The following is a 14,613-nucleotide window of genomic DNA, read 5'->3' on the forward strand; positions in this document are numbered from 1 at the left end:
TTCTGAATCTATATTCTTTTTAGTGATATGTCTTATGTGCAAGCCATTAAATGTTGCAGACATACAGAATACAAACCAAATGTTTATACCAAAATGTCTGAAGGTGAAAATATGCTTTGTGAATTACAACTGCCTGAACGGATTCTTCTAGCATTTCACTAAATGGTTTGAGCAAGTCCTTAAGTTTGAATTACAGAGTGGAATTAATGTTGATGTTTAGATAACAAGATTTGCCAGCAGGTCTGCACGAGCATTTATTTGCAAATATAAGGCCTGATTCTGCAACTCTTACTCCTAAAAGCAGTCTTTATTCATGTGAGTAGTCCCATTTGATGTAAACATCTGTAGTTATTAATCAAGAGCATTTTCTGGATGCTTTAGGAAAACATAGTTCTTGTTAAAGATCATAGAATTGTAGAAATGTAGGTCTGTAAAGGACCTTCAGAGGTCATGAAATTCAGCTTACTGCAATGAGGAAGGACCAAGTAAACTTAGACCATCCCTGAGAATTGGTTGTCCAGCCTGTTCTTAAAATTCTCCAATATTGGGTATTACACAACCTACCTTACAGTTAGAAAGCTTTTCCAAATATCTAACCAAAATGTCCTTTGGTGCAGATTAAGCCCATTACTTGTCTGACGTTCAGTGGACACGTAAAACAATTAATCACTGTCCTCTTCATAGGAGCCATTAATATATATATAAAGACCAGGTTCCCCTCAGTCTTCTTTTCTCAAGCCCAGTTTTTTTAACTTTTCCTCAGAGGTGAGGCTTTCTAAACTTTTGATCAATTTTGTTGTTCTTGTCTAGATTCGGGAGTTTCTCCGCATCTTTCCTAAAGTGTGGCGCCCAGTTGGCACTCACCAGTGCCAAGTAGAGTGGGACAGTTACCACCTGTGTCTTACATATGACATTCCTATTAATACACCCCAGTACAGTAGCGTTTTTTGCCATTTTAAAATGGGCTCTGAAAAGATCTGAAAGTAACCTGAACTCCTGCCAAGTTCTGTAAGATTGCCCAGTAGTGGGGGCTACCATAAGTGACCCAGGGGCAAAAGATTCAGACACTAATGCCAAGCCCCAGTTGAGGGCCAGTTGAGCACAATTGGTGGAGAATACAGGTATGAAGCTCTATGCCTATTAAAAGGCAATGAAGCAGAAACAGGTTCCTCACCAGCCCCTTGAGAGGTGGCCTCAGCTGATATGTACTTCAGACAAGATGAACCCTGAACGCTGGGGTAAATGAATGGTGGGAGTGGCAACAACAGCAGGCCAAACAGCAGCAGCAATTCCAGCAGTAAATGTTGTAGTAGTGGACAACCCAGAAACAGGCCCAAGCAGTGCAGCAGCAGCAGCTGTTGAAATAGATTTCCCAGCAGCAAGAACATCCGAGGGAGGCCTCATAGGGACCAGTTCACCAGAGGGACCTCTGCCACCCATGTCGGTGAAGTTAACTAAGATGGGACCACATGATGATCTGGAAGCATTCCTCACCATTTTGAGAAGGAGGTGCTGGCCTCTCAGTGACATTTAATCATGTGAAGATCGCTATTTTAGATTACCTTAGTATCAGCAAAGAGATGCATCGGCAGTGCTTTAGAGCTGAGATGTACTCCAAGGGGGAACATCCTTGGGTGGTGGTTCAACAATTAAGATCCGGTTTGATACAAGTAATCAGAGACTTTGCTCAGATATTCTCCACAAGTTTGTGAAGCACACACATGATACATCATCATCTGGAAAGAGCACAATGGCAACTCGTTAGGAAGAATTCTCTGACCTTTACCAAAAAAGATGTGTGGGACACAATACGTGAAGTGGTGCAGGCAGTGCTGAGAATGGGGGTCACTGAGGAGTCTAAGAGCGTCTGGAGAAGCCCTATAGTCCTGAACCCGAAAGTAGATGGCATGGTCCTATTTTGTAGGGATGTTCACAAGCTCAAGTCCATCACAAAGTTTGATGCCTCTCAAGTGCCAAGGGTGGATGAACTCTGAGTGGTTGGGCCCAGTGCAGTATCTCACTATGGTTGACCTTACATAGGGCTGTTGACTGATTTCCCATCTCCATCCTCTCAGGAGAAGACTACACCCGTCCTGTTCCCACTTGGCTATTTCCATTTTAAAGCTATGCTGTTTGCTCTGCAAGGAGTGACAGCGACTTTCCAGTGCCTTTGAACCGAATCCTCAGATCCCACCAGCAATATGCTGAGGCTTACTTTGGCGACATTGTCATATATAGCTATATGGGGGCAGACCACGTATGGCACTTACGGGTAGTACTGACATCCCTACAGGAGGCTTGATCTCACAGCTACCCCTGCAAAGTGTAAGTTGGCCATGGCAGAAGTGACTTATGGGATAGGGGGTAGGAGTAAGTTTTTAATATCCACAAGCTGAACTCACGCCCCATGTCTCGGACTAGGAGACGCATATGTTGCTTCCTTAGGCCTTGTGGGACATTATGCCAGTTCATCCTCAACTTTGCATTGATCACAGCTCCCCTAATGGATGTGCTAAAAGACAGATACCAACAGTGTCCTCTGAGATGACCAGTGTGGTGATGCTTTTATAATACCCTGACGGCATGGCTGGGCTTGATGCCTGTACTCACCAACTTCACCTAGCAGTTTATTCTCTATACAGATGCATCTGACATCAGCCTTTCAGTGGTGCTGTCCAGGACTTTGAGGGAGAATAGCACCCAATCCTATATTTGAAGCAGGAAGTTGTTCCCCAGGGAAAGAACATATTCAATTATATATCAAAAGGAAGCTCTGGCTATCAAGTGGGCAGTAGATTTCCTCAGGTATTATCTGCTGAATAGTCCCTTACCCCGGTCACAGACAACTTGCCCTTGTGGTGGCTAAACTTTTGGAAGGACTCAAATCCCTGGATTATGTGCTGGTATCTAGTGCTCCAGTCTAGTAACTTCCGAGTACAGCACCAAGCAGGTAAAGAGCATGCAAATGAGGATTTTTTTTTCCCTTTAAATTAAATTTTTATGTTTTTGTCAATTTTAGAGAAGGCTCAGGAACTTCAGAAAGACCTGACTAAGCTACGTGAATGGGCCTAGTAGAGCTGATTACATTAATTGTTGACAAAGCCAAAGTACTGCACATTGGCGGAGATGATGTGAATTACTTTTACTTGGTTAATTCTAAATATGCTTTGAAAAACAAATGACAACTCGGAATCATTGAGGACTGGTAAATAAAAACCTCTGCTAATTGTGCACAAGGGGCCACAAAAGCAAACAAAATGTTAGGAGGCATAAGGAATGGGATAGACTGTAATACTGAAAATATTTGATAAAGCCATTACATGAATCATTTGTATATGCTCACTTGGAATACTGTGTTGAGTTCTGTTAACTGTATTTAAAAAAATCTAGCAGAAATAGAAGAGGTCCAGGGAAAAAAGCAACTAAATACATTGGAATGCTTCCTTCTGAAGAAGGACCAGGGGTGTGGAACCTACAGCCTGCGGGCCAGATCCAGCCCATTTAATCCGGCCTGTGACTAGTTTCCGTGCCATGGGTTGGAAGCTCCAAGTCTCGGTGCCCCCTGTGGGGCTGGAGCCATGAGTGCTGGCTCACCTCACTGCGGGGGGGAAAGCGGGTGTTGCCAGGCGTTAAAAATCCAGTTGGCTCCGCGCAGCTCCCGGAAGCGACCAGCATGACCCTGTGGCTTCTAGATGGAGGGGTGATCAGGGAAGCTCTGCGCACTGCCCCCGGCGCCAGCTCTGCAGCTCCCATTGGCTGTGATTCCCAGACAATGGGACCTGCAGGGACGGTGTCTACAGGCACCGCACAGAGCCATCTGGCCCCTCCGCCTAGGGGACAGACATGGCAACTGCTTCTGGGAGCAGTGCAGAGCCAGGGCAGCAGCGAGCCTGCCTTAGCCCTGCTGCTCTGCTGACAGGGAGGCGCCTGAGGTAAGTGCTGCCTGGCCGGAGCCTGCACCCTGAACTCCCTGCCCCAGATCTGAACCCCATCCCACGCTCCAATCCCCTTAGCCCCAGCCCAGAGTCCCCTCCTGCACCCGAAACCCCTCAGACCCAGCCCCACTCCGAGACCTCACCCCCAGCTGGAGTCTTCAGCCCCTCCTGCACCCCAGCCTGGAGCCTCTTCTCACATCCTGAACCCCTCATGTCTGGCCCCACCCTGGAGCCTACGGGAAGCCCCGAGCCTCCCCCACACCCCCTTCCCCCCCAGAGCTGGAGCCATGAGTGTTGGCTCGCTCCACTGGGGGGGTGGGGAACGTGAGCCTCTGCGCACACACACCCCTCCCCCCACGACTGATTTTTTTTCTGTGGGTCAGCGGCCCCGATAGAAAAAAGCTTCCCCACGTTGGTTTAGAGCATGGCAAGCTAAAAGGGGACAAAAAAGAGGAATAAAAAGTAAACAATATATAGAAGAGAAATTGGGTCCTCCTGTTTGCTCATAAGTACATTGATGCTTTCAGTGAAATTGAAACATGACAAATGAGAAACTGATGAAAGGTCACACTGAATTATGTAGTAATGTACAATTAACCTGTGGAACTTGTTGTCCAGGACACCAAAGTGAAGTGCTATTATAGTAGGGTTTATTTTTCTTTCTAAAGTATAATGCACTTATATTGAAAATGAGAATATCACACTGTAGTTAGACAAGTGTGTTTTTTTTGTAAGTGCTATAAACTCTTATAATTTAGGGAATAAACCAGGCTTTAATTGGCTAAAGTTAAGAAAAAACATCTATGAGTATGTTGAGTCATACTTATTCACTATGGGGTTTCTTGCACCTTCTTCTGAACTATCTGGTACTGGCCATAATCTGAGTCAAGATACTAGAATATATGATCTACTGCTCTGATTAGGTATGGCTTCTCCTCTGGTCCCTCTTACAGCAGAGGCAAATTGAAAGAGTTTGCATGAATAACCTGCTAGGTACTTAGGTAGCTGCTGGTTAGACCTTGGCCTGTGAGAGTGCGAACAAAAAAATCTGGTTTCAGTTTCTGGATCTGACATTTTGCTTTGGAACATAGGCCATATCACTTAACTTCTCTGTGCTTCAGATATTTTTTTGTAAGATGGGTTGCGACTAACATTTGTTCAAGTTTGGCAGGTGCTTTCATCAGCATATGAAAATTAACTGTTTAAATATAACATATTAGTTCTGTTTAGAAAATGTGTAAGAAATGCTCAAGTTAACCTGGCATATGCAATCTTAACTCAGTTTTGTATGCTTGTATATTATAATACATTAATTATCCTACATGATTTCTTATTAGATAGTTTACAGTTTCACCACCAGGGTAAACAGATTTAAATCAAAGCAATTTAGATCACTGATTTTTTTTTTTTTTTTTTAAATCATGATTTAAGTAAGCAAACAGGAAAGCTTGATTTAAATCAATTTTAATTGTGTTTGTATTTGTACTTTTTAGTTATTTTGCTAAAGAAAGGTTTATTCTCATTGGTTGGTAACCATTAACACATTTTGACTTGCAACTAGATATAACATTTACACTAAATTTGGTGCTTCCTTTTGATAACCAGGAGGGATACACTGTCTGTACACATTTAATTAAGTAATTATATAGCTCAATATTTTTTCAGTTTCTTAATTTTTACATTTATTTTAGAAAATGGTGATGCATTTCTTATTTATGATTTAATTTTTTTACTTGTGATGTGTGTCAGGCTCTCTGGATGGAAATTCTGATTCAATTAAAATACACAAACATTTTTTAAATTAAATAAAACTACTTTAAATGTGCTGGAAACGCAAGAGAAAAGGTTTATCAAAACTTGTTTTACCTTTAAAAGTAACTGATTTACTAAGCAAAGGAATAACCTGTAGTTAGTGAATTGAACTGATTATTTCTAGTCTCTGTCTCCTTCAACATTTTAGAACTAGTAGGTCTCAGGCTTCCACATCTAGTTTTTATTCATAGATTGAAGAGAAAAACAAGCTTTCCTGTGTATTGAGCTTTTAATTGGTTTCTTAACTTTGAATGAATTTTGAACATTGATCTGAACTAGTAGAATAAACTGAAATGAAGAAAATATTCCTTTGCACCTGATAAAGAAGCTAATCGTATCAAAAGCTGGTTTAGCATTTCAACAGATTCTGGTTGCAGGTGCTTAACCAGTGATTTCTGCCAGTTCAGTGATTTCTTTCTTTAAAAGTTGGGAGCAAATACATTCGGAAACATGTATGTCAGTTTCCAACTTACAGTATTTGAACACTTAGAAATATTAACTTTCACATCAGTAACCTAGAGGTATAAATACCTTTTTATGCAAATGATTTTTTCTGGCTGGGTTTGTATTGAATGATTTTTTGGCTGAGCCATGTAATTCTTGGCTTTCCTTTACTCCTAAGGCATTGTAGGATAACATGCCCTGTCATACTGCTACTTGATCTCAGCATGGTTAACAAATAAGTAAAGAAGAATCTAAACATAGAACCTGTTCTTCTTCAAGCAGTTGTATATGTGTATTCTATTAAGATGTTTGTGCACCTGGTGTGCTGGAGTCAGAGAATTTTCTGTAGCAGTATCTATCGGGGAGGAGCTTGTGCTCTGCATCTTGGCTCCTTCTGAAATTATATAAGGTTGACACCACCCTGATCTCTCCAGTGCCTTCTCACCACCTGTGCCTGAGTATGAGTTCCCCATGCAGTTTACCTCATATTTTTTTTTTTTTTTTTTTTTTGGTCTGGGTAATCCTGTTAAATATTAGGTGGTAGTTCCTGCCAATAGCTAGTTTCCTTTCCTGTTTTGATTGTTTTTAGTCAGTGGTTAGTTTTTGATGCAAGTACTACCTGTCATGTGAAGTGTCTGTTCTGAATAGTGACCCCCACATGTGCTGCTTTTTGGCCTCAATGAGGGACACATTAAAAGATGTGCAGCATTTGCCTTTCTTTCAGGTAAAGAATGCAGATGTCTAGAGCTCTGCGCCTCAAGCAGCACCTCATGGCACAGGATCTGCCTCAGCCTTCCTGGCCGTTGATGGATCACCCTGCCTCTCAGGGTGCTACAGAGGCTGCAGTGGTCATTGACAAACTGCTGTACTCAGACTCTTCCTCCCAGAGAGAGAGAGAGAGGGATTAGTCTTCCTCTCTGGGGCCACTCTGAAAGAGGATCCATAAAACAGACCAGAGCCACTCCAGATTGAAGGCCTACTCTTCTTCTTCTTCTTCGAAGGAGGACTTGGAAAATCATCCCTGCTTCTCAGGAACTCAGGATAGAGCCAGGTTGTTGACCCTTGTCTCCCTGGTACCATGATGGGAACATATAGGTACTGCACCATTGATTCTGGTACTGTCGTGGGGGACAGCTGTTGAATCTGGTACCAACGGATACTGTTTTGGCCCCATTGGTACCAATGGACCTGCAAGCTTATGAGGTAGTAAAGAATTTGCTTTGGCTCTCCATCCCAAACTCTCCTGTGGTGCCAGGAGTCCTTGGCAGTGGACGTGCCTCCTGCTTGTGGTGGTCCATCCGGGTCCATGGCTCCAGAACAGAGGCTATTAGTGGCGCCAGTGTTGATACTAACTAAGAGAAACAGCAAACATGTGATGGGCATTGACGCACACTATGTCAGTACTGGTGTGTTTTTCAGCCTCTGCACAAGCATGTATCTTGTCACCTGGGTTTAGTACTGGGGTAGTCCTCAGACTGGAAATCAACCACAACTTGCACTGCAGCAGCAGCAGCAGCAGCAGCAAGGTCTTTCCTCATACGAAGACTCCATGTGATTCTCTTCACATCTTGGGGCATATTTGCAGTATTGACTACTATGCTGGCATCAGCACTGATATTGACTTCTTTCCAGTGGGCCACAGATAAATAAAGGTGCCTAGTGACCTCTTTAGAATTGGCACCCCCAGTTTCTGCTGACTATTCAGATAGCTCCTTGCAGTTGGGTTTGGAGTCTTCCTCCATGTCACTGTTCCCCCTGAGGTTTGGTCAGTCTAGCAAGCCTTCTAGACCACCTACCGAAGGAGAGCATTGTATCAAGAATGGGACTGTTCATACACAAAGATAGCTCATTCTTGGCCTACTTCCTATTGGCTGCTGTAAATAATTGGGCCTGGTTGTAATTGGGCCTACAAATTTGCCTTAATTGTGGGTTCATCTGTAAAAAGTGAATGTAAGTTAATAAAATGTCACAATAACCTGTAACCACAAATCTTTGGTAAGAAAAGGGGTGTGTGTGTGTGTGTGTGTGTGTGTGTGTGACTGAATTAGTCCAAACAAAAGGTCTTTTGACATAACTCAAGAATTGTGTTAAGATCATGCTTATTAAACGAAGTGTGGAACCAGAAATCAATGAACCAAAATTGGTATGTCAGATATTAGGCCTAACTGGTGGATAAAATAAGGAGGGGATGGGTTATTCCACTTTCTACTCCTTCATGGGGTCCTTAAGAGACTTTGGGAGAAAATTTGGCTACAGGACCGAGTTTCACGATCATGGCTGCTACCCTCACCATCTCCTGGGACCCAAGGACCTTCTTCATCCTGATTCTGGGAGATGTCCTGACCAGGCCAGAGAAAAGGGATGCAGATGACATCTCCTCTGCTACCAGCTCTGACTGAATCCCAACCACCATCTGGAATGTGACACTTTCTCTCCTCTCTTCGCCTGATATGTCCTTTTCCTTCCTCATCTTATTTCTTCACTTGTCTGTCTCCTCTTTCCTTCTGTCTAATAAGAGTCTGGCTTAGCCAGCCAAGGTTGTATATTTTGCAACATTGCTGTAAGTCTGTGACTAGAAATGCAGTGCCCTAAACTGCCCGATGCTTTCACAAGTTCGCCAGGTCTCAGAGTGGGTAAGAAGACCATGTACTCTCTCACTGTTTTTTTTTCCAGCAATGAGGTTGCAAATAAAAGCCAACATCAGAGACAGAAGCTGTTTTTTCTATCTTTGCTGTACTTTCTCTCCCCTTTTTGTATTTTGTCTTGTTTTGTCTTCTAGGAAAAGGTGTTTGACTTTAACAACAATAGCTCCAGCCCATCTCGGCTAATTTCTTCACTTTTCCTCAAAAAGGACAATTATTACCATCTTTAATACCATCCAAGAGATTGTAGAACAAGGTTTTTTTTTTTTTTTTCCTTCTAAAAGACTCTCCACTTAAGGGAAACAACGACTCTTGTTAAAATGAAAGCCGTATTTATTACTGTACATTTCAAATGCTTTAAATGTTGTCCTTTTTTGTGTTAAAAGTATTTTTAATGGTGTGTTTGCCATGGTACTAAGCAGGTTTAGGTCTCTATACCAAACCCTGAACCTTATTGAACTGTGTTTAATTTTGCACAGTTCGAGTCATGTTAACACCTTTGACTCTTTGGGCCCCTTTTGTTCCACTGAAGTTAATACAACCACACCTGTGACTTACACCCTTCTTGCACCCTAAGGATTCCTAAAGAGCCACTATAACGGTTTTCCAGGTTTCAATTATCTGCATGCTGGAGAGGAAGGTCACCAGATTGTTTTGCTAAACACCATGGGGAGCCACTTACTTTGGCAGCCTGTGCAGATGCTGAGGAACAAGTTGTACTACAAGAGGACCCACTGGCCTTGGTTAACTTGTCCTTTCCAGAGGACTCAATGACTTCAGATTCCTCCTCCCCTGTTCCAGAGGATTTTCAATCTTATTAGGACCCATCGAAGAGGATGGCTGCAGTGTTGAGCATACAAGCTGAGCTTGTCCAAGAGAAGTTTCAGAGTAACAGCCGTGTTAGTCTGTATCTGCAAAAAGAAAAGGAGTACTTGTGAGACTAGTCTCTACACCTTAGAGATTAACAAATTTATTTGAGCATAAGCTTTCATGAGCTACAGCTCACTTCATTGGATGCATGCAATGGAAAATACACTAGGGAGATTTTATATACACAGAGAACATGAAACAATGGGTGTTACCATACACACTGTAGTAAGAGTGATCAGGTAAGGTGAACTATTACCAGCAGGAGAGCGGAGTGGAACCTTCTGTAGTGATAATCAAGGTGGGCCATTTCCAGCAGTTGACAAGAATGTGTGAGGAACAGTGTGGGGGGACGGGGAAATAAACATGGGGAAATAGTTTTACTTTGTGTAATGACTCATCCATTCCCAGTCTCTATTCAAGCCTAAGTTAATTGTATCCAGTTTGCAAATTAATTCCAATTCAGCAGTCTTTCGTTGGAGTCTGTTTTTGAAGTTTTTTTGTTGAAGAATTGCCACTTTTGGGTCTATAAGCGAGTGACCAAAGAGATTGAAGTGTTCTCCGACTGGTTTTTGAATGTTATAGTTCTTGACGTCTGATTTGTATCCACTTATTCTTTTATGTAGAGACTGTCCAGTTTGACCAATGTACATGGCAGAGGGGCATTGCTGGCACATGATGACATATATCACATTGGTAGATGCGCAGATGAACAAGCCTCTGATAGTGTGGCTGATGTGATTAGGCCCTATGATGGTGTCCCCAGTATAGATATGTGGACAGAGTTGGCAACGGGCTTTGTTGCAAGGATAGGTTCCTGGGTTAGTGTTTTTGTTGTGTGGTGTGTGGTTGCTGGTGAGTATTTGCTTCAGGTTGGGGGGCTGTCTGTAAGCAAGGACTGGCCTGTCTCCCAAGATCTGGGAGAGTGATGGGTCGTCCTTCAGGATAGGTTTTGGCCGTTACTCAGGTGGCAGCCCCTGGGAGGGTAGCCCCCCTTCTTAATGGGGCTCTTTGGGAACCAGCAAATACCTTGTGGCACATACCAGCCTCCTTGGCGCCAATAGCCAAGCATACAGACAAATTATATCATGTTCCAATGCAAGGCTTCGGTTGCTTTTGTTCCCACCCTGCCTCAAACTCCTTCATGGTCAGTGCTGTCAATGAGAGGTTGCATCAAGGGAGATTCAAATCAATTCCCAAAGAGAAAATCCAAGAGACTTGACTTAGGAGAAAAAATTATTCTTCCTCTCTCCAGATAATACTTCCAAGATATTGATGCACAACTTAAGCATTGGTGTGAGCATTTTTGTGATTTTAATGAACAGATCCCCACAAAGATGTAAACTCAGCTTAATCCAAAAGAGAACCAATAAGAAAACAGGAAATTGACACTTGTGGAAGTGATGCATATGGTCAAACATTTACCAAATGGTGAACCAACTGGTCTTGACAATATTTCATCAGAACTCCTAAAAAGTGGTGACCTGGGTTTAGGTTATTAGTTTCATAGAACTGTCTTAAAAGTTTGGGAAACCAGTCATATTCCAGAAGATTAGAAGAGGGGCTGCTTCATCCCACAAAAAGGAGAGGGATCAGTTTGCTCCAACTATAAGGGAATAACATTGCTCTTAGTCCCAGAGAAAATGTTTATGATTATACTACTGAACCAACTGAAATACTGTCTCAGCCCAAAAATGAGAGACAGCCAGTGTGGATTCTGTATAGGCTGATCTAAAATCTGTCTGATATATACACTGTGCAGAAAGTTAATGAAAACATGATTACAGAAACAAAAGGAAGTTTAATACCACATTTATAGACTTTGCATTTACTTTTGATTTGGTGCATGAATCAGCACTGTGGGTACTGCTATGAGTCTGGAATGCTTGAGTACTTAGTATGCCTGGTGGAAGAACTATATTGAAATACATTTACCTCTGTGAGGGTCAATATTTGTATTGTAAACTGGTTTTCATTAGACTCTAGAATATGCCAGGTACGCATTCTCTCACCTATGTAGTTTATAGCAGCAGTTCCCAAGTCTTTTTCCAGACTACTGTATCCTTTTTCAGGAGTCTGATTTGTCTTGTGTACCCAAAGTTTCACCTCACTTAAAAACTACTTGCTTACAAAATCAGACATAAAAATACGGAAGTGTCACAGGACACTATTTCGGAAAAATTACTTACTTTCTCATTTTGGCTGTATGAAATATTAGTTCTGATTTTGCTAGTGCTTTTTAATAGCGTGTTATAAAACAAGGCAAATATCTAGATGTGTTGATGTATCCCCTGGAAGTCCACTGTGTACCCTACAGCGTACATGTACCATCTGTTTATAGTTCTAATAGACTATCTGATGAAAAGCTGATTGAGCCCAAAGTAGGTGAAGTGAAATTTAAAGATTAATCTTTAGAAGATCTTAAGTATGTGGATGATATTGTCTTACTTGCAGAGACCATGCTTCTTAGTGTATGTGGAACTTGCCTCAGGTGGCACATGACCAGGATTCATCACTAACTTTGGTATGCTGGTTGGATCATTAGTGTCCCTGGTTCGGGCTGGGTACTGACAAGGAGTGCGAGATGAATGCTGATCCATGCCCCCTAAGAGACCATTGACAAACTACAGCTAATGCTAGAAGAGCTGCAAAAAACTGCAGAATCTATGGGACTTAAGATCAATGATGATAAAACCAAAGCTGTGTGTACCTCTGATAAAACAGACATGAATGGCCTACTGATGCTGCATGTAATGATGCTGAATTGGTAAACCGTTTTATCTATCTTGGTAGTTGATTGATAGCAGGCGGTTCTATACCTGAAGGAGTTACATATAGGATCAGTCTTGTGTCTGTGTCATTTCAACACCTTCAAAAACCTCTTTGGCCGGCAGGATGTCTGTGTAACAACCCAAGATACAAGTGTTCAACCAGTAATGACAACTCTGTTATATGAAGCAGAAACATGGCTGTTAAAAACACCGGAGGAGAGGAAATAACAGTTTTCAGTATGAAAAGTTACGATGTATCAAGATCTGTTGGTTTGACTTTTGTCACAAATGAGGAAGTATTTAGATGATCCTGGCAAGTTGTAGTTTTGCACCTCTTGAGAACAAGATGGCTGCAGTGGGATGAGGTAATGTCCAAAGTACAGAAGCATGTACGCTTGTACAGAAGGTTTATAGAGCTGTGGTTGAAGAAAGTAGAGCACCAAGAATGTGGTTGGAAGATGCAATTTTGAGGGATTTAAGAAGGCTAAACCTTTCCATATGGACACTTTTTCTGAAGAAAGAAGACATGGAAGGGACCATTCAAGATCGAAGTCTATTTTACATGCCACCATGGCTACATCTTAGCCAAATGAATCTGCTGCTTCCTTTCTCCAAATATGCATAGGAAACCAGCAGGAATTATTAGCAAAACATGATTTTGTAGACTGGGATGCAATGTCTAAGTTCACTGACAAGCTACCTGAAGATGTAAGGGAGGAGTTATGGGCTTTCTTGGCAGAAGCCGCTTGGTGGCCAAGACCTCAGTGCAGTTGGCACTCGATGTGGCAGATGCTTCTTATGGGGGATTGCCCAGTAAAATGAGGAGAAGCTCAAAGTTTCCTGAATGGAAAATGCCTATGAACCATGTCTCAAAGAACAGTTACATTGTAAGTAAATTACCATTTTTTCCCTCTCCTTAACCTTTTCCCAAACAGTGCTTATATACGGTTTCAGAGTAGCAGCCGTGTTAGTCTGTATTCGCAAAAAGAAAAGGAGTACTTGTGGCACCTTAGAGACTAACAAATTTATTAGAGCATAAGCTTTCGTGAGCTACAGCTCACTTCATCGGATGCATTTCCGATGCCACAAGTACTCCTTTTCTTAGTGCTTATATAGTGAGCTGTGCTAGTTTTGTGGGCAGGGGAAGCCTATATATGCTCTTTTAGCAAGTGGTTTCTGTCTGTCTGTTTTAGGTAATGTCATCCAGAGGAGTACTGGTATGATAAATTTATGGATTACTATACTGGATCAGACCAGAGGTCTATCTAGTCTAGTAACCTATCTCGAATAGTAATCAGTACCAGTAGTTTCAGAGGAAGAAACTCTGCAGTAGGCAGCTGAGGAATAATTTTCACCCAGGAAAGCTGCTTTTAACTACCAGTAGTTGGAGGTTCGCTTATGCCCTGAAGTTAATAGTTAATATTTTTTTGTTAACTTCTGTATATTCTTGTTAATTATATAAACATCTAATCTTTTATAAATCCTGCTAAATTCTTTGCCTCAATATCTTGATGGTGAAACTAACTTACACTACTTATGCATTTTGTGTAAGTGTTCTTTTTTTGTTTTGAATTTGCCACCTTTCAGTGTCACTTTGTTAAAAGTGAGATTGAATAGAAGTTCCTGATCTAGCTTCTCTATACCATTTATTATTTTTATACTCCTATCATTTCCCCCTTTTATTCATCTACTCTCTAAGGTAAAAGATTCCAATCTCTTCATAATATTTTTTCCATGTTCATAATTTTTAGTGCTTTTTTTTTTTGTACCCCCCCTCTATTTCCGCTCCAAACTTTGAGTTGCAGTGACTAGAACTGAACCGTATACAAGGTGAGAGTATGCTGTTTATTTGTATAATGGTATATATTTTGGTAGTACTCTCCATCTTGTTCCTTGTACAGCCTAATATACTACTTTGGATTTTTCACTTCTGTTGGAGATTGAGCTCTCCACAATGATGATCAGATCTTTCTTGTAAATTGATAGTTAATTTAGAATAAGTAGTTCAAATTATTCCTCCTGATCTGTCTTGAATTGCCAAATGCAAAGTAATTAGTTGGGGAGAGGGGAGTTTGCTTCCTCTTTTTGGAATTTTTTTCAGAATTCAAGAAACTTTTTCTAAGAAATAATTTATGAATGTAT

The 14,613-nt window shown here is 41.6% G+C and overlaps 1 protein-coding gene across 14 annotated transcripts in view; it reads left to right on the top strand.

The window, feature by feature from the left end:
• Positions 1-14,613, top strand: part of ZNF280D (zinc finger protein 280D) — a 124,776-nt gene that overhangs the window by 15,126 nt on the left and 95,037 nt on the right. Inside the window, exon 1 of one of the 14 annotated variants that reach the window (XM_043494492.1) lies at positions 13,301-13,358. The exons of the other annotated variants lie outside the window; for them this stretch is intronic. Coding sequence (XP_043350427.1) covers positions 13,316-13,358 — 43 coding nt within the window. The 5' untranslated portion in view covers positions 13,301-13,315. Of the gene's footprint in view, positions 1-13,300; positions 13,359-14,613 lie in introns of those variants that run through there. 14 annotated transcript variants of the gene reach the window in all.

Source organism: Dermochelys coriacea, chromosome 10 (assembly GCF_009764565.3).
Source record: "Dermochelys coriacea isolate rDerCor1 chromosome 10, rDerCor1.pri.v4, whole genome shotgun sequence".
Taxonomy (NCBI): Eukaryota; Metazoa; Chordata; order Testudines; family Dermochelyidae; genus Dermochelys; species Dermochelys coriacea.